Below are 25,885 nucleotides of genomic sequence, written 5' to 3' on the forward strand. Positions count from 1 at the left end.
CTGATCTATAAATTAGGAAAAATATCTCCATCAAATACAAGGAACAGACAGCAATACCATTTTATGGAGAGATTTCATGCCAATCCCTGATAAAGGAATTGGATACTTGGTATTTTGTCTTAACACATTTAAGGGAGTTAAAACTTGCCTAGGAGCTTGCAACTCAAGGGCCGTTAAACTCCTTTATATCTTCTGGAAAAACTTAATGAGTATATCTTCAAAGCTAAATAATAAAATGGAAATTTTTAATGTCATGACCAGGGTTTAAGTCGTATTAGATGACTCATATTGAACGGAGATATTAACTGTATTTTTTGACAAAAGTGTAGTGTACTGAACGTTGTAATAGAGGAATTATATCGGAGGTGTGAATACAGAGCTAATTTTTAATTCATTTAATCTCCATATATTTAATGAGTGCTTGAGTAGCAGGTACATTTCTAGGTTCTGGCATAGAGCAGTGAATCAAATAAACAAAAATGTCTGTCCACGTAGAGCTTTTATTTTAATGGGAGATATAGCAAAGAAAAAAGATATAAGTAAAATATATGAATGTTAGTAATAAGTGCTATATAGGAAAAGAAAGAGAAGGGAGATAGGAAATATAAGAGTCAACATGAAGAATTGCAATTTTAATTAGGGTGAAGTATTGATCAGTATTTGCTGCATACCAAATTACCTCAAAATTCAGTGGGTGAAACTGAAAATTTCTTTCTTGGTCTGTGGGTTGACTGCAGTTAAGTCTGATCAAAGCCTGACTTGGCTGAGTGGGTACTTGAGCTGTTTTCTGGGGAAGGGGAGATATCCAGAAGTCAAGCTCAGTTATGGTCAGGTATCAACTAGACATCTGGAAGCTTTTGAGTGGGCTTTTCAATATATTATTTATCATCAAAGGAGTGGTCAAGGCCAGAGATAAAAATGTAAAGCCTCAAGACTAAATGACATGGGGTGAGTAGGATAGAAAAGACTGAACCTCAAAGAACTAAAATATTTAGAGGTTGGAGAGATGTGGAAAAACAAACAAAAACACTGAGAAGTAGTTGCCAGAGGACAGGGGACCTATGTTGACCCTGTGGTTGTCTGTTGGGATTCCTGTTACCTGTAGCATTTGGGCTGCTTTCAACTTGTGAAGGTGGACTCTAGGTCGACAGAGAAGGAAGTCTTCATCTATATACAGGTTTCACTGTTTATTTCTGCCTTCAGAGGACTTGAAGTATGAGGAAGGATCGGTGACTTTATTCTTTATATCAGTATTGAATGCTTGAAGTATGCCAGGTACTAGGCCCTGGGGATGTAGCAAGGGATTTATAAAAATAAAAAAAAAAAGTGTAACTCTGTGGGACTTCCATGGTAGTGAGAGCATGAGGCCAAGTCTAAAGCTGAGAGATTATTCAATAGGCATAAACAGCAGGTAGAACAAAAGTCCTATTGGCCCAGGTTCCAAAGATACAAGACAAATCAATGGTAGAAAATTGGCAGAGGTCTAAATATGAGGTCGTTTGGATACTATGTCCCCAGTACGATTAAAAGAATTTAAATATGTACTGATATTAAATTGATTTTAGCCTTTATACAGAGCCAGAAAACAGTCTGTACAGTTAATGTCAACTCTCATTTTTCAAAACAGTTTACCTTCCATCACAAAGCCAGGAAACCTAAATAAACCAAAATTATTCTCCATTTACAATTATTTTTCATCCTGGTTTCTGTCCCAACCATATATGATTAAGCTAATCTGTAAATGACTTACAAAACCATAAAATTAACGTTCTCACTTTTCAAACAGTTCCTGATTTTATTTAATGTACATTTCACAGACTTCAACTCTAAGAATACAAGCAATGGATAATTTGGGTAAATGTTTTGTCCTGCATTTTCACATCTAATTTCATATCCCCAAAACTTTTGAGTTTTTTAAACGTGCTATCCATTTTGATATTTGGCAAAACTAATACAATTATGTAAAGTTTAAAAATAAAATTAAAAAAAAAGAAAAAAAATAATAGAAAAAAAAATTAAACCTAAGAGACAGTCAGAAAGAAATAATAAAAACAATGGTGGGAAAAACAAAAAAATAGAAAAAATCCACAGGACAAAAATTGATTTTTTGCAAGGATTAATAAAAGGTATAAGCCGCTAGCAATCTCTCTCAAGAAAACAATCAAAAACAAAATATCAATATCTGTAATTAAAGATGGAACCATCACAAATTCCCACAGACATTAAAATAACAATAAAGGAATATTGTTAACAGCAACAACAACAAAAAACAGTGCTATCCATTGTTTCTGAATCGAATTTTATAGATACTACTACTACTACTACTAAGTTATTTCAGTCGTGTTCGACTCTGTGCGACCCCATAGACAGAAGCCCACCAGGCTCCCCTGTCCGTGGGATTCTCCAGGCAAGAACACTGGAGTGGGTTGCCATTTCCTTCTCCAATGCATGAAAGCGAAAAGTGAAAGTGAAGTCGCTGAGTCGTGTCCGACTCTTAGCGACCCCATGGACTGCATCCTACTAGGCTCCTCCATCCATGAGATTTTCAAGGCAAGAGTACTGGAGTGGGGTGCCATTGCCTTCTCTGATTTTATAAGTAAACATGAAATGCCCACTCCAGTACTCTTGCGTGGCAAATTCCATGGACGGAGGAGACTGGTAGGCTGCAGTCCATGGGATCGCTAGGAGTTGGACACGATTGAGCGACTTCACTTTCACTTTTCACTTCCATGCATTGAAGAAGGAAATAGCAACCCACTCTGGTGTTCTTGCCTGGAGAATCCCAGGGATGGGGGAGCCTGGTGGGCTGCCGTCTATGGGGTGGCACAGAGTTGGACACGACTGAAGCGACTTAGCAGCAGCAGCAGCAGCAAACATGAAATGGCACACTTTTAAGTTAACTTACATTAATCATTTTTAATTATAACTAGTATTTGTTGAAAGCCTCTGTGCAGAGCAGTGTCTTCTGCATATCTCATTTAAAATTTTCTAGTCTTATAGGAAATAGAAATTATCAAGATCATGAAAGGGGTATATATTTGTTTCCTGAATTAAAATGTGAAGTCATTTTCTGAAACAGGGGAGTCCAAAGTAGAGTATGCACACCTTAGGTATGTGAAACTGACTATTACAGTGTTCAGTTCAGTTCAATAAATATTAGAACTTTTGTTTTTACCAATTTTAGTCTTACTCTTTTTATTTTATAGTAGTACTTACAATAGCATTAATAGCATAAATGAATTGCTAGCCATATATTTTCATTGTATTTTCAGATTTGCTTCTTTAGAAGTATGTGATCCAAAAAATTGGAGACTTCTCCAAAATCTTTAACCTTGATGGAGGATAATATTGGATTTGGGTAGGGTCGTTGGTGGTGGGAGAGTCAAGTATATACTGTATTCTTTATTCCCTGCTTGATTGTCATCTCGATATGAGTCATGTCTTAACAGTCTGTCATATCCTTTTTTTTTCATTATTGTCTAACAACTGTAATGACAATGTAATATTTTTAAATGACTGAAAATGTCCCACTTTTGGAGCATTTGCTTAACGAATGGTCCTTCCAACAGTCCTAGCTGCATTTTTGAATAGCATGGTTTTCGCAGTGCTACCTGTAAGTAACCTGAAACTGATGGATTGTTTAATATTTGGATTTTTTTTCAGGTGAAGTCTAACCTGTACATATTTATAATAGATACATTCCAAATATTTATAACATATATATATATATATATATGTATATGTATACTGCAAATTTGCTTGTGTAAGTTCAGGAATAAATGACTGAATAGATCTGAAGAGAATTAAATACCTTCTTCAGACAAGATGCTAATTTTGGCAAGGATGTTCCCCATATTGGCAGATTTGTAAGGATGGGGCCTTGGGTGTGCATTGCTATTTTCTGGGCCTTGGGTGTGCATGGCTATTTTCTTGAGTCCTGGTGTGATCTGCCAGATAGTGCCAACAATGATCTTTGCTAAATAGCTAGAGCTGAGTAGTACCCTGATCTTTGGGGACAGATAAAATCTTTGGTTTCTGATAACTTTTGCATAGATTTTCCAACCATTGTCAATCAGTCTTGGAGTTTACTTAAGCAAACTATATATTTTTTTCCTTGGGGGAAAGTGATATTTTGGCTTCCCTTGTATAGGTATGTTTTGAGGCCTTGCCAAAGTGAAAGTCACTGTTGTGTCTTTGTGACCCCATGGACTGTAGCCCCCGAGGCTCCTCTGTCTGTGGAATTCTCCAGGCCAGAATACTGGAGTGGGTAGCCATTCCCTTCTCTAGGGGATCTTCCAAACCCAGGGATTGAACCTGGGTCTCCAGCATTGCAATGGGTTCTTTATGTCTTGCAGATGTTCATTTTGAGTCTTTGCCAAGAACCTAAATTAATACAAAATGGAAGAAATAAATGGAAAATTAGAAAATCAAATAATCAGTATATTTTGGCCATTCTTCAGACAGCTAATAACAAATTAATTGTAGAGTCAGTTATTCTTTGAGTTTAAACTGATGTCTTTAGCCCTTCTTGTTCACTATCTCACATGTGAAAGTGCTGAAGCCACAAAACTCCTGCTTTACTCTTTTCAAAGCCACCAAGAATGACTGTTTCTATTTGACTAGCAGACAGATTAATAGTTAAAATTTTGGTTCAAAGAAACTCCCATAAAAATGTCTTGAGTTATTCCTAGAAAGTGTCCTCTTCGTAGTTTCTTCAGCCTTGGAGTGGTTACTGTACTATATGTGGCCAGAACATCTCACATCTCCAGTTACAGGAGTGTTTTAGAATTCTTTTGGTAAAGTCTAGCAGAAGTGATAACTAGCATTGTCAGAATTTGCTTTAGTAACAGACCTGAAATACATTTAATTCAGTGCTGAAATAGAAATCCAGCTTTGTAAAGTAGCTTTCAAAATTTGACCAAGTTGCATGTTCAGGATTGTTTATTGCAGGATTGTTTATAATACCAAAAATATATATATAAAACCCACATACAAACACAAACTGGATACAACTGAAGTATTTATCAGTAGTGGTCTGGTAAATAGTTTCATTTATACAATGGGATATCATGCAGTTTAAAGAATATGGCAGATTCATATGTGTTGATATGAAAACTGCAAGGTGCCAAATATATGCATATTAAACTGCCAATTGTTATCATGTAGGATATATTTGAAAGATGTTTTTGACCCATTTTCTTAAGTCTCATTATTACTATTCTTTTTCATATAATAGCTTTTCTCCAAGGTAGAGAATTGGAAGGAAAGTGAACTGATTTTGCCATAAATTTAAATGAAATTAAATGAAGATGATGATAGTAACAAATATAGTCCTTATTATGTTCAGTTACATGTTTTAAAACATTTACTCTTTGCAACCACCCTGTGAATCATGGCTCAACTTTCCCCCTATTTTTCAAATAAGGAAACTAAAGTACGGAGATGTTCATTCCACTTAAGGTTTCATGGTTAAATGTGTTGAAGCTGACTTGTACACTCTCGTAAACTGGCTGCAGTGTCTCTTGTGCTCTTAGCTATGAATCCTGTGCAACCTCTCAACTTTTCTCACTGATGGAAACTAAATGAGATACTTTATCATTTCTCCTTTTTGTAGACAAATGATTTGTTGTGTTTATACATGTTACCTGAGTCCAGAAGATCCCCTGGAGTAGGAAATGGCAACCCTCTCCAGTATTCTTGCCTGGAAAATTCCATGGACAGAAGAGCCTGGCAGGCTACATTCCATGGGGTGATAGAGTCGGATGTGGCAGAGCACACGCACACATACATGATACCTAATCACAGGATTTTTTTTTTAATTGCTGAGAACAGTCTATATTCATTTAGTTAGCCTTTTCATTTTAATTCATTTAATTAGGTAGTTCTGAGCTGTGGGCAATTTTGTCCCCTGAAGGACATCTGGCAGTGTTTGGTGATGTTTTTGATTGCTACAATGGGGCTGAGAGGTGAGAGAGAGTTGCTACTGTCATATACTGGCTAGCTAGGCATGTTTCTGAACATCCTAAAAATGCATAGGACAACTTCTCATAACCAAGATTTACCCAGCCCAATATTTTTTTTTTCAAGCTAGTAGCATTAAGAAAAATGAACTTTATTTTTACTGCTTTTTTTACACTGTTATTATGCACTTTCCCCACCTGGCAATGTGTTATCTGTAAGTGCCACAACTGATAAGGCTAGCAAATTCATAGGACCATAGGACATCCACCCATACATTGAAATGTAAACTTGTTGGCCAGGTGGAGCCTCTAACTTGGTCAAGTAACAAGAGTTAAGATGAGCATTTAAGTGGATATAAATACAATGTAAATATATACAGTTTAAGGAGGTGACAGTGCTACAAGGTAAATGTTTAAATGAATGATTAAAAAATTATAAACAATAGTTGTGCCTACTTTTTTGTGAATAGCACAGCTTTAAAAATAGGGAAAGGAAACTCTTAAATTTAAAAAAATTGTTATAATTCCATGAGAGGAAAAGTGGGCAATGGAAGTTCAGAAAGGGGGAGCAGTAAAAAAGATATTTTGCTGCCTCAGGATATGGATGGCAATACCTTATTTTCAACCAGTAAAGCAACATGCAGGTAAAATCATTTTGGTTAGTGGATAAAGATGTGCTTTAAATCGACACTGAACTTTAGCTTGCCCTGTGGTCAGCCAGCCAGACCTGAATAGTTCCTGTTGAAGGGCAGTTCCTCAATTCCAGAAAGGCAGAGTAAATGTTTGATTTCCTGCTGTCAAGGGAAGTGTACTGAAATGAATACACATGGGGAAACTGGATTCACCCTTTCCCCCATGTTAACCCTGATCTTCGGAGAATGCACTGGCACCCCACTCCAGTACTCTTGCCTGGAGAATCCCGTGGATGAAGGAGCCTGGTGGGCTGCAGTCCATGGAGTCGCTGAGTCGGACACGACTGAGCGACTTCACTTTCACTTTTCACTTTCCTGCATTGGAGAAGGAAATGGCAACCCACTCCAGTGTTCTTGCCTGGAGAATCCCAGGGACGGGGGAGCCTGGTGGGCTGCCGTCTATGGGGTCGCACAGAGTCGGACACGACTGAAGTGACTTAGCAGCAACCCTGATTTTAAAAGTATCCTTTAGCCTCTTCTAGAATAGTGAGAACTTTTGATTATTTCAGAAGTACAGTGGTAACTTTGCAGGCTGGCTGCTTCCTTTCTGTTGCTAGGCATTTATACCTTCCTTCCCAAGAAAGGCTGTAAAGTGCTCTGCTGCCGGTTTTGCCTGTGGGGCTTGCCACATGGCAGCTCAGCTCCTGGGAAATGATGGGATTAATGATCAATTCTGGAAACCTTTCACCATAGATATTAAGAAGAGGTGGCAAGAATACACAGAAGAACTATACAAAAAGGTCTTCATGACCCAGATAACCACAATGGTGTGATCACTCATCTAGAGCCAGACATCCTGGAATGTGAAGTCAAGTGGGCCTTAGGAAGCATCACTACGAACAAAGCTAGTGGAGGTGATGGAATTCCAGTTGAGCTATTTCAAATCCTGAAAGGTGATGCTGTGAAAGTGCTGCACTCAATATGCCAGCAAATCTGGAAAACTCAGCAGTGGCCACAGGACTGGAAAAGGTCAGTTTTCATTCCAATCCCAAAGAAAGGCAATGCCAAAGAATGCTCAAACTACCGCACAATTGCACTCATCATCTCACATGCTAGCAAAGTAATGCTCAAAATTCTCCAAGCCAGGCTTCAGCAGTACATGAACCGTGAAATTCCAGATGTTCAAGCTGATTTTAGAAAAGGCAGAGGAACCAGAGATCAAATTGCCAACATCCACTGGATCATCGAAAAAGCAAGAGAGTTCCAGAAAAACATCTACTTCTGCTTTATTGACTGCCAAAGCCTTTGACTCTGTGGATCACAACAAACTGTGGAAAATTCTGAAAGAGATGGGAATACCAGACCACCTGACCTACCTCCTGAGAAATTTGTATGCAGGTCAGGAAGCCATGGTTAGAACTGGACATGGAACAACAGATTGGTTCTTAATCAGAAAAGGAGTACATCAAACATCAAGGCATTATATTGTCACCCTACTCATTATATGCAGAATGCATCCTGTGAAATGTCAGGCTGGATGAAGCACAAGCTGAAATCAAGATTCCCAGGAGAAATATCAATAACCTCAGATATGCAGATGATACCACCCTTATGGCAGAAAGTGAGGAAGAACTAAAGAGCCTCTTGATGAAAGTGAAAGAGAAGAGTGAAAAAGTTGGCTTAAAACTCAGCATTCAGAAAACTAAGATTATGGCATCTGGTCCCATCACTTCATGGCAAATTGATGGGGAAACCATGGAAACAGACTTTATTTTCTTGGGCTCCAAAATCACTGCACATGGTGACTGCAGCCATGAAATTAAAAGATGCTTGCTCCTTGGAAGAAAAGCTATGGCCAGCCTAGACAGCATATTAAAAAGCAGAAACATTACTTTGCCAACAAAGGTCCATCTAGTCAAAGCTATGGTTTAGCCAGTAGTCATGTATGAATGTGAGAGTTGGAGTATAAAGAAAGCTGAGTGCTGGAGAATTGATGCTTTTGAAGTGTGGTGTTGGAGAAGACTCTTGAGAGTCCCTTGGACTGCAAGGAGATCCAACCAGTCCATTCTGAAGGAGATCAGCCCTGGGATTTCTTTGGAAGGAATGATGCTAAAGCTGAAACTCCAGTACTTTGGCCACCTGATGCGAAGAGTTGACTCATTGGAAAAGACTCTGTTGCTGGGAGGGATTGAAGGCAGGAGGAGAAGGGGAAGACAGAGGATAAGATGATTGGATGGCATCACTGATGTGGTGGACATGAGTTTGAGTAGGCTCTGGGAGTTGGTGAAGGGACAGGGAAGCCCGGTGTTCTGCAGTCCATGGGGTCGCAAAGAGTCAGACACAACTGAGCAAGTGAACTGAACTGAATGATCTTGTCTCCTGGAAAACCTTTCACCACAGAGATTGATATCAGGTTGTATTTTATTTTATTTTATTTTATTTTTTTTCAGGTTGTATTTTAAAGCAGGCTGAAAAAGAAAGCCATTAGCTTTTTTAAACTCTTAATTTAGGACCCAAATATATTTTAATTTATTGATTAATTTTATAATCTTTTCTTTTTCAAACTGAACACTGAATAGCTTAGTAGAGGCCTTCCATTCTCTCTGCCTTATTGCCAGAGGGTTTTCCTCCTTTTCAGCCTGACTATGATCTTTGCAAACAGTTACTAACTGAAGGAGAGTTTATCAGAAAGGGGAATATCCAGGCCTGAGTTTTTAAATTCAGAAAATGAGAGGATTATTTTGTCTGGGAGAGGCATACTTTGTATGCTCTGGCTATGAAATGTCAGTTTTTTTTTTTTTTTTAATTAAAATAACAGGGAGGCTAAAGAAATGATAAAAACAGTTTGATCACAGTCCTACAATTTTCAAAGCCATGTCCTTTTCTGTACAGCTTTATTAAGGGATAAAGCAGATCTGAATTTGTGTGAAAGAATAGCAAGTTTTATCCAACCTTTCTGTGCTTCATTATTGGCTTTAGTTTATATCTTTGTATTTGAATAGAGAACACAAATTTTAATAGGCATATGACTTTGTATACTGAGTTTTTGAAATAAGACTAAAAGTACAAAATAATATACCTAGGAGAACTATATTGTATAGGCGAGTTATGTAAATACTGACAGCAAGAAGTGTTTTATTAGGTATGGGCAGGAAATGGGTGTTAGAAAGCTCCATTGTAAATGAGGGAGTTTAGTGGAAGTCTGCAAATCTTTGCATTTGTAGTTTGATTAAGAAATATTAGCTAGCATTGAATTGTTAGAGAATTATCCTTGTTTCTCAAGCCTTTTTGTGTAACTGAGAACTGGTATATGTTACTGGCTCAGTCGTGTCTGACTCTTTGCAGCCCCATGGACTGTAGCTTGCCAGGCTCCTTTGTCCATGGGATTCTCCAGACAAGAATACTGGAGTGGGTTGCCATTCCCTTCTCCAGGGGATCTTCCCTACGCAGGGAATGAACCTGGGTCTCCCGCATTGCAGGCAGATTCTTTACCACGTGAGCCAACAGGAAGTAAAGTCACTCAGTCGTGTCCGACTTTGTAAGACCCCATGGACTGTAGCCCACCGGGCTCCTCTCATGGGATTTTCCAGGCAAGAGTACTGGAGTGGGTTGCCATTTCCTTCTCCAGAGGATCTTCCCCCACCCAGGGATCGAACCTGGGTCTCCCGCATTGTAGGCAGACACTTTACCATCTGAGCCACCAGGGAACAGGGAAGCTAAGTCAAATAAAGAATATAGATAGAATAATTTCTTTCTTTGTCCCAGAGCACCATGCTCTGATGTGAAGAGCTGACTCATTTGAAAAGACCCTGATGCTGGGAAAGATTGAAGGTGAGAGGAGAAGGGGACAACAGAGGATGAGGTGGTTGGATGGCATCACGGAATCAGTGGACATGAATTTGAGTAATCTCTGGGGATTGGTAATGGACAGGGAGGCCTGGTGTGCTGCAGTCCATGAGGTCGCAAAGAGTTGGACATGACTGAGTGACTGAACTGAACTGAACCATGCAATAGTTTTATGTACTTTTACTGTAATTCTTCCTCAGCTTGTGTACAGTGGGACCAGAAAGGGAAGCCAGTGTAACAGAGGGCAATAGAATTTGGAGACCTGAACCCTCAGTAAAAGAGATCAAATGGGACTGATTTTGGAAGAATTGGCTTTGGGATAGTTAAATTAGAGAGTAATAATAAAAGATGTAGATACGCTGCTGCTGCTGCTGCTAAGTCGCTTCAGTCGTGTCCGACTCTTTGCAACCCCATAGATGGCAGCCCACCAGGCTCCCCCATCCCTGGGATTCTCCAGGCAAGAACACTGGAGTGGGTTGCCATTTCCTTCTCCAGTGCATGAAAGTGAAAAGTGAAAGTGAAAAGTAAAAGTGAAGTCGCTCAGTTGTGTCCGACCCTCAGCGACCCCATGACTGCAGCCTACCAGGCTCCTCCATCCATGGGATTTTCCAAGCAAGAGTACTGGAGTGGGGTGCCATTGCCTTCTGCAGTAGATATGCTAATGATACTTTATTCCCCTTTAGTTTTCATTTATTTTGCCACAGTATTTTTTTTTTTTTTATTCTTTCAGGAAACACTCACAGCATCCAATGATATTTGAATCAGGAAATATGCAAGAGTTCTTCATATCTCTCATCTCCTATTAATGGAGATTCATACAATTTTGAAGAAAAGTAGCTAAATGTTATTTTTTCTATCTTTCTTTGAGATCGCTCACTCGTGTCTGACTCTCTGCGACCCCATGGACTGTAGCTTTCCAGGCTCCTCCATCCATGGGATTTTTCAGGCAAGAATACTGGAGTGGGTTGCCATTTCCTTCTCCAAAATATTTTTAGACTAAATGAAATGTTGAGGCTTGGCCGAAACCAACATGATTCTGTAAAGCAGTTATCCTTCAATTAAAGAAAAAAAAAAAGATTGTGTTAAAGAGGTACTTCTTATAACTGGGAAATAAATTATTACAAACCATTTGGGAAGCAATATGCACCTAGAAGCTTAAAATATTTATGTCTTTGACCTAGGAAATCTATTTCTGAGGATTTATAGTAAGGATAGTATAGTATTAAGTATAGTAATCCCATTACAGGCAATGGAGTTTATCACAGTATTAATTATTTATTGAAAAAATGGGAAACACTAAATGTTTGACTATCAGGAAATGGCTAAGGAAACCACAGTCAATCAATTGTTATGTAGCCATTGAGAATGTTTACTAGGAGTATAAAATAACATGAAAGGTGCTTTTGATATAATTCAGTGAAGAAGCTACTGTGGTGTATTCCATATTCAATATGATTACAAATTGGTAAAATATACATGTGCTTGGACCAAAGTATATTAAAACATAGGCAATGATTTATATTATTTATGTTTAGATGATGAAACTATGTGATTTCACTTTCTTTTATAGCAGTTTCAAAATTTTCTTTAATGATTATATATTATTTAAGTAGTGGGGAAAAAGAATGAAATCCTCCTATCCTCCTACTAAAAACATTACTTCCCTTACAGCTTTAAACAGCAGTCGTAAAAGTCAGTCTTCAAGCCTTGGAATAAGATTTGCATAAGAATATTATGCAGCATGGATTCTCTACCAGAAGAATTTTTTGTGAGGTAAGGGATGGGCTGACAAAAACCGACTGTAGGTGTTACAGTCTAAAGACACAACATTTGCCTTTCTCACAAAATTTTGAGAAGCTAGTGTCTTGAAACCCTTATGTTTCAAGACAACTTAACAGTTTTTTAGTAGAGGATGTAAACTGGGTAAAATCTAATTTTAAAAAATTTCTCTAAGAACTTAGACCCTGACTCAATAGCTAAGAGTTGATGTGCCATAGCTTGCCACACTGGGGACATTCACAACAAAGTAATGTTTTATTTATCATTTAACAAGCACTTAAATAGATTTGGGACTTCCTTGGTGGCTCAGATGATAAAGAATCTGCCTGCAATGTGGGAGACCTGGGTTTGATCCCTGGGTCAGAAAGATCTCCTGGAGAAGGGAATGGATACCCACGCCAATATTCTTGCCTGGAGAATTCCATGACCAGAGGAGTCTTGCTGGGTATAGTCTATGGGGTCGCAAAGAGTTGGACACGACTGAGAAAGAAACACTAAATAGACTTACATTCTGCCACACATTGTTTTGAATGCTTTTATAAACCTTAACCCATATAAACCTCATAACAACTCTAAGAGGGAATGCTATTATTTTTTCCATTTTATATAAAGTAGCCTTAGTATAACACAGAAGACTACTGAGTGGTTCAACTGGGCCTAGGCTAAATGTCAATCTCTCCCCTCCAATTAGGGAAAGTTCATCCTGCTTATACCTTTCCCATAAAATAGCAAAGAGCTGGTTAGTATTGGAGACCTCCTTCTCACCTTGCCCTATCTCATATAATAAGCAATGTGTTGTTTTTGCAAATATTTAATTACCTCCTTGACACTTAGGGAATAAGACTAAAATAAAATACGTGTACTTAGATAGCATCACTGACTCAATGGACATGAATTTGAGCAGTCTCCTGGAGATAGTGAAGGACAGAGGAACCTGGTGTGCTACAGTCCACGGGGTTGCAAAGAGTTGGACGTGACTTAGCAATTGAACAACAACTTAGAATTATAATATAGTCAGAAGATATATAAAAAGTTGTTTTATCTTTAGGCAAAATGCATGTGTAAGTATTATAGTAGAAATGCTATGCCTGTATATAGAATGAAACACTAATTGACGGGGGGGGGTTCAGTGGGTTTTTACAAGGTGACATTTGGACTGAGCTTTAAAGGATAAAGATAGCTTTTGATGAATGTAGAAGCAGGTCACATGGGAGGTTGTTTAGTGGAGGAAACAGCAAGAAAAAAGTATTTAAGATAAATTCTTGGGGAGGAGTTTGACTCCTGATGAGTTAGCTTTATTTTGTTCAAAGTTATGAGAAAAGGGGCAGAGGAGAAGTAGAGATAGGTTGAAGGTTTCTAATGATCACAAGGAAATATGTACTGTTAAGTAACATGGAGATCACAAAAGGAGAATAGTTTTAATGAGTGTTGAGAAAGTAAGACAGGACAGATAATGAGTTCAACTTTAGCTATGAGCAGATTGAGGTGTCGCTAAGATAGTCTTACGGAGATTGTCAAATAGGTGGATGGAAATATGTAGCTGTAACATCCAAGAACAATTAAGGTTGCAGATACAGATTTGTGAATCATTGGAATGGGTTATTATTTGAATTCATGGAAGTTTGCTTACTTATTTGTTTGTATATTCATACATTCAATAAATATTTGAGTGCCTACTTAATATCAGATGTTGAGCTGGAGACTTGAAGGTAAAAATAGTGAATAAGAAGAACCTGATTCCTATTTGAGGGTGTTTATTCGTGGGCATAAATGAGATTGATTTAAATAGAAAATGTAGTAAGAAGAAAGAGGGCTAAATATGGAACATTACTATATGCTATATATATATATTTCAGGTTTATTATTATAGCAAAATTTCAGCTTTTCCTAGCAGCAGAGTAAAGTACACAGATGGTAGAAGTAGCAGAAGAGCAAAAAAAAAAAAAATACTAGTCTTGCACTTTATTTTAGCTTTGCTGCTTTCTAGTGTATGACTTCTCTGGGCATTAATTTACCCATCAATAGAATAAAGTAGATGCCATATATGACCACTGGGGTACCGTCCTGATCTAATACATGGGGAGCATGGTTTGATAATGTTAACATATGCAGTTCTATGTAAATATTATTAAAATAATATTAAGGTAAATGAAAGGAAGAGGGATAGCCAGTGGTACAAACTGATAAGTGGACAGCTGAGGGGCTAGGAGAAGAAACAATAGCAGCAAAGGATGTAGAGGTTTTCAAGGAGGGTTGGAATATATGATGTATAATGTTAAATAATGCAGAAAGGGTCACTAAATGAGGACCCAAGACAAAGCTATTGGAGTAGCAAATAGAATTTCATTAGCAACTTTTATTAGACTACTTTTAATGTTGTGGAGAAAGTGCAGATTAGTCAAGTTTTCACATCAAAATTTGTTATGGAACCGATGGAACATATCGAAGCTCATGTTCCACACTTTTGTTTAAGAAGTTCTGAAGTAGGGTTTGGACATCTGGATGTTTCCAAAGCTTCACAGATAATTTTAATATGCATTAAAATCTGGGACTGAGAACTACTGGGTTAAGGAATAAATGATCCTAAAGTGGAGTCAATAGGTATAATATACCTTTCAAGAACATTTTGTACTCTCTCAAACCTTAACAGGCTTCAGAAGACTGCTTAGTATTTTTCATTCCTTGATAACACAAATGCCTTGTGTTCCCTTTGGAATGGGGCTTAGAAGTGCAGGAAAAAATGGTTAACAGGTTTCTTTTTACCATGACATTTTAAAGGGCACTGACTCCTGTTGTAAAATATTGTTTGTGTGTATAAATCAGCTTTTGTTGTAATGTTCACTGTGTAGACAGTTCTGTACTGTTTATCTGCCCCAGTTTCCCCTGACAAAATCAGTTAGCACATAGTGGATGATAAATGATTGTCAGTCAAATGAGTATATAAATGTAAAGTGAAATAGGATATTTACAAAGTACAATTCTGAATAAATCAATTGTATAAAGTATAATTCTGAATAAATCAGTTGAGGTTTCTCCCTCAGTTTTCTCTCTGCTAGAATATAGAATTAAGCAGATTATATAAATCATATATGACCCTATGTTATGGTTCTCAGATCTTGTGTCATGGTTCTGTATGCAGGCAAAAGCAATTTTATAAATAAATTTTTGGTTCAATAAACAATACTGCATATGTTCACATTTCAAGTACATGTCAAAAGCAAAACTTGTTATTCCTTTCTACAGAAATAGTTAAATAATTTCTAAATATGATACTGTTCTATTTCAGTTACAAAAGCCACTTTGGAAAACCAGATAATTTTGATGCTAAGAAGCTGGAAAAAAAAAACTATGTAAGATAGACACTTCCCAAACCTTAATTATTTTCATAAACACACACACACCTGCACACACAAAACAAAATATCAATCTTTTTTTTCCTTTACACTGAAACAGTGCTATAAAGTTAATTTTTCCCATTATTTTGATCTATTGTGTGTTTGTTAAAGATGAAAATTTTTTTACATCAATTTTCTGTTCTCTCTGCCACCATTCCAGTAAGGACTTGGAATAATTTCTTTTCTTTGTCGTGAGTCCTTAAAGAGAGATAGCACGTACCACTATTACCAGGCTTTGGTACGTATTGTTTACACTTTTGAAACTTTCAGGCAAAAATTCGTATGTTAGAGTCTTTACTAATACAGGAAAAAATTCATCAAAAATTTTTAATTGTGTTCTTTGTAAGGAGATGCTCTGAATATACCTTTCTTTTTCATTTAAAATAGGGATCTTCCTCTGGAAGAGCAGGCTACAGAGGAAACCAAGAAAAAGGTAGACAAATCAACTGATCAACTGGTAAGAGAAAATTTAGTTAACTAATGTTGTATGAGAATAGAATACTAAATCTAATCAGTTTAATTATCTGCTAAAAGTTTTCCTACTTATGTGGTCATCACTAAATCTTTTTTTCATAATTGATGTTTGTGTCTCAAAGTTATTATAAACATCCATCCTCACTGTAAGTTAAAATTAGTAGATAAGTGAATTGACTTACCCAGAAACATCACAATAATCAGTTTTAAGATATCTCTTATTTATCCTTTTAAGCAAAATTCAAACAAGATGAACACTATACACATAGCAAGAAAACATACACAAAGAATTTTATTTAGTAAGAAATTTCGTTGATTTGTTTCGGAAGTTAATTCTTTTTCCTGTTTTTATTTTTACTGTCAGAACCTCCAGTTCTAAATGAATAACTTAATTATACACTAATACAAAGTGCTTGTTACCAGCAACAATAGACTTTATAGTAGATTAAAAGATACAGACATTTGTGAATGCCATATGTATTTATATTTAGTGAAGGCTTGATGAGAGATATTTGTTTGATAGATTCTTTTTAATGCAGTTTTTACTTTCTACATAGTTTTATACAATGAATGATGTCCACTTGTTAATAAAGTTTATAAAAGTTGTCTAGTAACTTAGAAAAATATATAAACATAACTATAGTATTCACCTGCATAAGGTTATTAAAATAATGTTGCAGAGAAAATACAACATGTACAAATATACATAGGGATGTACACCTGGACTAGGGGGACTGGATCCAGAAAAGCCGTTTCTAGATACAGATTTCAGAACACATAGGCAAAGGAGGTAGAAAGTTTAAGTTGACTTTGGCTTAGATGCTAAATCTATTTTGCAAAAATAGATTGAGTACCAACTATTTTGACAACTTAAAAATTGTGTTTATAATAAGATTATTTAACAAACATGAAGCTTATAGTATTTCCTGTTGAAAACATTTTATTCATGCCATGATATTACTTGTGTACCAATGTGATAATTAGTCTTAGATGATTCTGCAATGACTTTTGACTGCAGAATTGATCTTTACTTTGAAATACATGCACTGTTGACAATGATCATTCTTTGTAAAGGTTTGTTTGGTTATTTTTTAGAAGCTCTTTTTAATTAACATTTTGAAATATTTCAGACCTACCAATAAAATTGTAAGAATACAGTGAACACATATAGTCCTTACTGAGATTAGCAAACTGTTAACATTTCCTACATTTTTGCATGTAAATATAATGATGTGTACCATAAAATGCAAGATGTATTTGTTTGGTGTTGTAGGTGGTGAAGGAATCTCAATTTAAGACTCAAACCCAGAAGGGGAGGGGAGGAGGAGTAGTCCTGCATTGGACCTTATTTTTTTCTGGGTAGTTCCAGGTCTGTTAGAAACCTGGAAGTCAGAGTCACCCCATACCAGTGACTGTTTTGTCTTCTCAGTGACTCTACATGGCCTCTGCAGTAAAAATGTTTCTATATACATAGGTCAGTGGCTGCATATTCATAATCCCAAAGTTTCAGCAGGGTGTAAGAACTGTGGTATCTTGTTAAGGTTTGAAGGAAGGCCATTATCCATCCATTCCAGGACATTTATTCATTTCTGTTGCCCACTCGTTTCTCACAATTAATGTTAATAGAAAATTCAGCAAGACTTGACTATATAGTTATCAATTAACCATTAATTACAGCTTTATTAAGTCTATAAGGATCAGTTGCTGAAGTCCCAAGATTATTACTATTTATTCAGCTCTGACTGAATTGAGGTTAGGTGTAGATTATATTGTGCTAATTAATTATAATTTAAAGTATTACAACTGCATTCATTTTCAGATTGCTGTATGTAGTAGCTGAAGCATTAGTCGCATAATGTAAAAAGCACTATTGGAGATAGTTTTCATATTATTTTGTAGACTAACCTATTTAATATTTTAAACTTAGCATTTTTTATGCCTTTAAATGGACCAATTCACTACATGCTGTGTATTTCTCAAGGGCAGTCATTTTTTGAGGCTTAACTCACATTTAAGCCTAAAATCATTCATGTTTCCCATCCTGCCACAATAAAAAAAGATATAATTATCCCCATCTTTGAATCTATGCTTTGTTATAACTTATAAATGCATTTATAATGGCCTTCCCTAGATTAAAGCTTCTTGAGTTTGTTTTTTGTGTTTTTTTGATTTTTTTAAAATTTTATTTTATTATTAAACTTTACAAAATTGTATTAGTTTTGCCAAATATCGAAATGAATCCGCCACAGGTATACATGTGTTCCCCATCCTGAACCCTCCTCCCTTCTCCCTCCCCATACCATCCCTCTGGGTCGTCCCAGTGTACCAGCCCCAAGCATCCAGTATCGTGCATCGAACCTGGACTGGCGACTCATTTCATACATGATAGTATACATGTTTCAATGCCATTCTCCCAAATCATCCCACCCTCTCCCTCTCCAACAGAGTCCATAAGACTGTTCTATACATCAGTGTCTCTTTTGCTGTCTTGTACACAGGGTTATTGTTACCATCTTTCTATTAATCTTAAACTTCTGGTTGTGTTTTACATTCTTTGAGAACAGAGAGAATGTCTTTTGGGGATTTTCTGTAGTCTGTCAAAGTGATCACATATAGCATGGAAAGGTACTTTAAAAAAAATATGTTAACTGGTTTTAATATTGGAGTAAATAAGATCATGAATAATTGTGTAAATTTTAAAAAATGTTGTCTAGGACAAACAGGAAAAGGACACACCTACTGATCTTGTTCCTGTTAACCTACTATTAGAAGTGAAGAAATTATTGAATGCAATTAACACTCTACCAAAAGGTGTGGTTCCTCACGTCAAGAAGTTCTTACAAGAAGATTTTTCCTTCCAAACTATGCAGGTAAGATAATAATTTGGTATTTGGGGCAGAAGTATAGCTCTCTCTATATGACACACTGTGTTCCTTTACTGTCACACTACTGTCATACTCACACCACTTCTAACACTAAATATGTGGGTTTAGTCCCACACCAGTCAATTCTCCAGCATTCTCTGGGTGTCCTACAAGTCACTTCAGGTGTGACACTATCTACCTAGAGTTAGCATCCAATCCCACAAGTTAAGAGCCCAATCTAAGACTACTCCCCTTCAAATGCCAATCACCTGTCCTCGATTTTCCCAGTACTTCTGACTGGCTGGCTATCCATTGGCCAGTCAGTGAACACTTGTATACTCAGCCATGATCCCTCTTGAGTGCAGTAATTTGCTAGAACAGCTCAAAAAACTCAGGGAAACACATTTACCAGTTAATTACATGATAAAGGATGTGATTTATAGAGGATACAGCGGAACAATCACATGAAGAGATAATAGGGCAAGGAAGGGTCTCAAATTCAGGAACTTCTCTCCTTTTGGAGTTGGGGTTCACCATTCTTCTGGCATGTACAAACTGGAAGTTCTTCAAACCCCATAGTCTTAGAATTTTTATAGGGACTTCATCATGTAGGTATGCTGACGTATTAATTATTAATTTACCTTCCAGCTTCCCTCCCCTCTTTAGGGGTATGGTGCTAAACGTTCCAAATTTCTAATCATGGCTTGATCTTTCTGGTGCCCATGTATCTGTCCAGGATCCCACGAAGAGTTACCACTTTAGAACAGAAGACACTGTCTTCCCTGTCATCCAGGAAATTCCATGGGTTTTAGGAGCTGTGTGCCTAGAACCAGAGTCAAAGACCAAATATTGGCAGGAACTGGGGACAGATCAATATTTGTATTTCTTATTACTTTACAATGACCCTTCATCCCTCCCTCCCGTCGTTTCTCATTCTCTCCCTCCCTTTCTTCTTTCCGTCCTCTTCCTTCCCTTTCTTTCCTTCTTTCTTTACCGTAACAGTGACACTAAGTTCTTGAAACTATTTTACACCTTATGAAGGGCTTTGGTTTCAGTTTAGACTTTTATTAATTAAATAAAGTTGATGCTAGCCTTTCAAGAATAATAGTAAGGATGTGGGTTAGTAGCTTATAAGCTGTTACTAGCTTATAAGGTCTAGGGTTGAATTCTAATAATGGGCAACATACTGTTCTGGAAGAGGGAACTGCTTTAAGTTTTCCAAATTTGTAAAATGCTGATGGCTTTTTAAAAATATAAAATATAAAGAAAATAATAAGACTTCTAGATTTTTAATGAGATAAATATTCTAGAGAATAGATTGTTGATTTGCATCTTATAGTTTTTCTAGATAATTTGTGAAGCTTTTGACACAAGACAGCCATTAGTTTGTAAATTAATGAAATTTCCCAAAGTTAAAGAAAATGATTATCTACTCTTCTTTGTGACAGTTGATTGGGGGAAGGAGACAGAACACCATAGGTGTCCCGAAAAGGTCAGATTTACTTTTTCTGTGCAAGAATATATTATTAATTATTTCCATGAAACAAATTAATACTATTATGATTAAAAATTCAAAAAAGCTCTAAAAATATCCAAAGACTTCATGTACAATTATAACCTTAACTGAGGTAGTATACCACAAATATGAATTCTGGTTTGAAATTGATGGAATAATGCCACTTTTCCCCTCTCATCTTTTGAAAATCACCTAGAGACCACAATATGAAATAGAAATCAGTAGCCTTTATTATATAAACAATAGACAATTAGAAGGTAAGAATGAAAGAAAAATACTTCTGATAGCAACAAAAAAGATAAAATACCCAAGAAAACACTTAAGAAGTACACAAGAAATAAATTGGTGTTTCTCAAAGTTTTTTATAAGCCACTTACATGAACCTGTTCTGACCCTGATACTAGTCTCAGAGAATGAAAATCTCTGGGGGTAGGTCTGGGAATCTACATTGTAGCAGGTACCCCGAAACACCTATTTTTTCACATTTAAGTTTAGAAATCAATACTACATTAAAACAATAAGTAAAAATTTCAATTTCTAAGACTGTATTAAAAAGTAAGATGTGAAGACCTGAATGGGAAGCAATAGATATAGGAAGACACAGTGTGATAGAGATGCCAATTTGCCTGAAATTAAAATTTACAAATATCACAAAATTCTAAGAAAAATAACAAGAGGGTTTTCTATTTACCAAAGCTAATTCTAAAGTTCAAATCAGAAATTTAAGGAAGAATGGCCAAGAAAATTATGAAAGCATTGTAGAAACAAAGGGCTGGGAGTTCGCCCACTTTGATGTTAAAACTTACTATGAAGCTCTAATAACTAAAAGATTGTGTTACTTGCTCTTGACTCTACAGATAAGTCTGGAAAATAGAAGAGAAATTCCAGAAGTAGACCCAAATATATGCAGGAATTTTATGTATACGATAACAGGAATTGATAATACTAAAGGGGAAATGAATCAATCAGCAGTCCCAGAGGGAGATTTTAACACAGCTGTCTTAATAAGTGATAGAACATGAACACAAAGCTAGAAGAACTGTAGCAAACTTAGTCTAATTTATTTGGTCTATTTATTTATTCATTTATATATATGTAACATTGAACCTAACAGTGACAAAAATGTATTATTTTTAAATACACTTAGAATATTTACAAAAATTGACCGTGTGCTAGTTCGTAACAAGTCTCATCAAATTTCAAAGAATCAAAACATGCAGAGCATGTTCTCTAACATTTGTACAGTTGATTTAGAAATTAGTTCAGTTCACTTCAGTTCAGTCGCTCAGTCGTGTCTGACTCTTTGCGACCCCATGAATTGCAGCATGCCAAGCCTCCCTGTCCATCACCAACTCCCGGAGTTCACTCAGACTCACGTCCATCGAGTCAGTGATGCCATCCAGCCATTTCAGCCTCTGTCGTCCCCTTCTCTTCCTGCCCCCAATCCCCCCCAGCATCAGAGTCTTTTCCAATGAGTCAACTCTTCGCATCAGGTGGCCAAAGTACTGGAGTTTTAGCTTTAGCATCATTCCTTCCAAAGAAATCCCAGGGCTGATCTCCTTCAGAATGGACTGGTTGGATCTCCTTGCAGTCCAAGGGACTCTCAAGAGTCTTCTCCAACACCACAGTTCAAAAGCATCAATTCTTCGGTGCTCAGCCTTCTTCACAGTCCAACTCTCACATCCATACATGACCACAGGAAAAACCATAGCCTTGACTAGACGAACCTTTGTTGGCAAAGTAATGTCTCTGCTTTTGAATATGCTATCTAGGTTGGTCATAACTTTCCTTCCAAGAAGTAAGCATCTTTTAATTTCATGGCTGCAGTCACCATCTGCAGTGATTTTGGAGCCCAGAAAAATAAAGTCTGACACTGTTTCCACTGTTTCCCCATCTATTTCCCATGAAGTGATGGGACCGGATGCCATGATCTTCGTTTTCTGAATGTTGAGCTTTAAGCCAACTTTTTCACTCTCCTCTTTCACTGTCATCAAGAGGCTTTTTAGTTCCTCTTCACTTTCTGCCATAAGGGTGGTGTCATCTGCATATCTGAGGTTATTGATATTTCTCCTGGCAATCTGGATTCCAGCTTGTGCTTCTTTCAGTCCAGCGTTTCTCATGATGTACTCTGCATATAAGTTAAATAAGCAGGGTGACAATATACAGCCTTGACGTACTCCTTTTCCTATTTGGAACCAGTCAGATATACAAACTAGAAAATCATCGTTCCTAAATTAAGATATATACCTCTAATCTAGTTAATCTAGGGGTCACAGAAGCCAGCACATTGGACATTAGATATATTTTGGAACTAAAATATATGAAAAGCATGTATCATAATTTGTGTTGTTAGATAAAAGCTCGGAGAAGGCAGTGGTACTCCACTCCAGTACTCTTGCCTGGAAAATCACATGGACAGAGGAGCCTGGTGGGCTGCAGTCCATGGGGTCGCTAAGAGTCGGACACGACTGAGTGACTTCTCTTTCACTTTTCACTTTCATGCATTGGAGAAGGAAATGGCAACCCACTCCAGTGATCTTGCCTGGAGAATCCCAGGGACGGGGGAGCCTCATGGGCTGCCGTCTATGGGGTCGCACAGAGTCAGACACGACTGAAGCGACTTAGCAGCAACAGCAGCAGCAGATAAAAGCTCTGCTGCAAGGATTATTGTAGCTTGAAATGCATATAGTAGAAAAAGAAGTAAGGTTGAATACCAGTCATCTAAACAAAATTCAAGAGTTTAAAGAAAGAACAGCAAATTAAAAGCAGAGTTTAAAAACAGAATAAAGATAGCCAAATCTAATGAAATAGAATAAAACAAATGCCTGGTAAGAATGTGAAGAAAAAAGGCAAAGATAACCAAACTCATAAATAAATGAACTTGAAAGCTTCAATACAAATTCCATAGTCATCTATTTTGTCTGAAGGGGATTAAGAGATACAGACTTACAGCTGTAAGATAAATAAGTCGAGGGGATATAATATACACCTAAGGAATATAGTCAATAATATTATAACAAGTTTGTATAATGATGAATGGTAACTGGTGTTATTGCAGTCATCATTTTATAAGGATGTCATAAGAAAAATGTCAAATCACCATGTTTCACCTGAAATATGTTTATTGTAAGTCAATACAGAATTCTGCTACTTACAATGGCTGCCTGGGTTGGTTTCAGGCAATCTTCTTTTGAGAACTAGAAAAACAAGGCAGAATCTTTCTTAGTAATGATTATTTGTGCTTTTCTTACAGATCACTTAATTCAGCTAGGGATTGAGATGATTCCAAGCTTCACTTCTGTTCTATGAAGTGTCTGTTTGTGGCTTACCCTTTGTAGCAGATACTGTCGGTGCCCTGCCCATATTCCTTGGCCCCTTGAATCCTTTCAGTATACTCTGGACAGTTTCTAATTTTCAATATCTACATTTCTATGCTTCAGGCTTTTTTTTTTTTTTTTTTTCCCTGAAACTGTATGCATGCGTGCTTAGTAACTCAGTCATGTCCAACTCTTTGCAACCCCGTGGACTGTAGCCCAGCAGTCTTCTCTGTCTATGGGATTTTCCAGGAAGAATACTGTGGGCACGTTGCCATTTCCTAGGATCTACCCACCCAGGGATTGAACCCACATCTCCTGAGTCTTCTGCATTGGCAAAAATATTCTTTACCACTGTGCCACCTGGAACTGTAGAAAGCTATAATTCTCACAGAATTTTAGAGATCTCAAGGAATTAGTACTCTCCCTGACCTCAGAAAGCACACCATCAATAAGCCTTGGGAATTACTGTATAAAAAATCCCAGTTCTCTCTCTCCTTAAGTTGAATAACACTGAGGTTGAATTTTTCAATGGTTTATGTTATATTAACCCTAGTGAGCCACTGTGGTAACTAGCTTAATAACACACCTGTTAATTTAAAGCCTGCTTTCTCTTCTGTGATTCCCTTCTTCACTCCACTACCATTGTTCTCTGCACCTGTCAAATAAAGTACTTGCATTCATATCTTTGTGTTAGGGTCTGCTTCCAATTGTAACCAAAACAGACACTTATACTCTAAGGGTAAATTTCTTCAGGATTCTAACCAAAAGAATAAGGTGTTTACCAGAGACCCTGTTCCTTGGTAGGTCATACACTCCCAATTTCCCTCCCAGCTCCACAACTTTGTTGAAAGCTTTGCCTAGCATTTCAACCTCTCAGCCACAACTGAAAACAGCAGTTGCATTAAGAAAAAAAAAGTGGCTGCAAAATCAGTCTCTTGTCTCTGGGCCTTCCTCCTCTCTTGCATGTTGGCCCCATAGGTTTTAATGCCTTGGTAGTCCATTGCTTTCAAAATTAAAAAAAAAAAAATTGTACTTTATTCAGCTTTTTAAAGTTCTGATTGAGAGTATTGCTCTGAAACTACCTAAAATGTTTGGCAAAGGTAGACCTTCAGTGTTATATTTTATAGACCTTCTCAGATTCAAGAGATATTCTTGAGTATATGAGTTAGATGAGTCTGAAATTCAGATGATAGTTCTGAGCTCAAAATATAAATTTGGAAAATGTCAATGTGTAGACACTATTTAAAAAGATGATGCTGTATTACTTTATCTAGGGATGTGTTTTGATAGAGAAAATTGAATGTTATGGAGACTGAAGTAAAGTATCTAGTTAACCTAGGAGAAGAACAGGAGAATATTGGAAACTGGAAGCTGAGTTAAAGTATAGATTAAATTTCCAAATGTAATTTAAGCCAAGCACTTTGGGGTACAAGGCATTGGGGAATGGACACAGAAATAAGACATAGGTCTTCCTTTATTTCATCCTTTTAAGTAACAAACTATGGTACATAATTTATATATTAACTTGGTTTCAATTAGATGACAGCATAAGATGATTTGCCCTGGTGTTGGTATTTTTAAAGCCAACCTTCCTACTTACTAGAGTTTTAGGGCTGGAAAGAAGTTTTTAGCTATGTTAGAGAATAGAAGGTATCAGAAGGAAGTGGGATTATGACTTTCCTCTGAAGTAGGAGTGGACATTACCAATTCTTTTGCAAAGTTGGTATTTAGTATTTTGAGGAAGTAGTTATAAAGATTTGTCAAATCCTTAAAAACAAACAAATATAAGAACAGTTTTATCTAGGTTGTGTGGATTTTTTTAAGGCCTCTTTATTCTTTAGATTTTCTATGATTAGCATATATTATTTGTTTAATAAAAATAAATGTTGATATTTGTTGTAACTTAAGGAAATTTTTGACCAAATTATTTTTCACAGAGAGAAGTTGCGGCCAATAGCCAGAATGGGGAGGAAATTGTTCCTGCTTTGACCTTACGTTTCTTAATAACACGACTAGAAGCAGCACTTAGGAACATTCAAGCTACTAATTATACTGTAAGTGTTTTCTTTTGGAAGTTTGAAATAGTGGATTTGACAACATTT

At 36.8% G+C, this 25,885-nt stretch overlaps 1 protein-coding gene across 11 annotated transcripts in view; it reads left to right on the plus strand.

Annotated features, from left to right (window-relative positions):
- The window catches only part of DZIP3 (DAZ interacting zinc finger protein 3), a 125,736-nt gene that overhangs the window by 3,076 nt on the left and 96,775 nt on the right, over positions 1–25,885 (plus strand). For 6 of the 11 annotated variants that reach the window (XM_025283622.3, XM_044941583.2, XM_044941588.2 and 3 more), the window contains exons 2-6: positions 11,307–11,384; positions 12,110–12,211; positions 16,000–16,069; positions 18,801–18,956; positions 25,721–25,837. In XM_025283622.3, coding sequence (XP_025139407.2) covers positions 12,180–12,211; positions 16,000–16,069; positions 18,801–18,956; positions 25,721–25,837 — 375 coding nt within the window. In that variant the 5' untranslated portion in view covers positions 11,307–11,384; positions 12,110–12,179. Of the gene's footprint in view, positions 1–8,838; positions 9,006–10,215; positions 10,424–11,306; positions 11,385–12,109; positions 12,212–15,999; positions 16,070–18,800; positions 18,957–25,720; positions 25,838–25,885 lie in introns of those variants that run through there. The other 5 variants (XM_025283623.3, XM_025283625.3, XM_045165450.1 and 2 more) reach the window with 5 other exon arrangements.

Source organism: Bubalus bubalis, chromosome 1, assembly GCF_019923935.1.
Source record: "Bubalus bubalis isolate 160015118507 breed Murrah chromosome 1, NDDB_SH_1, whole genome shotgun sequence".
Taxonomy (NCBI): Eukaryota; Metazoa; Chordata; class Mammalia; order Artiodactyla; family Bovidae; genus Bubalus; species Bubalus bubalis.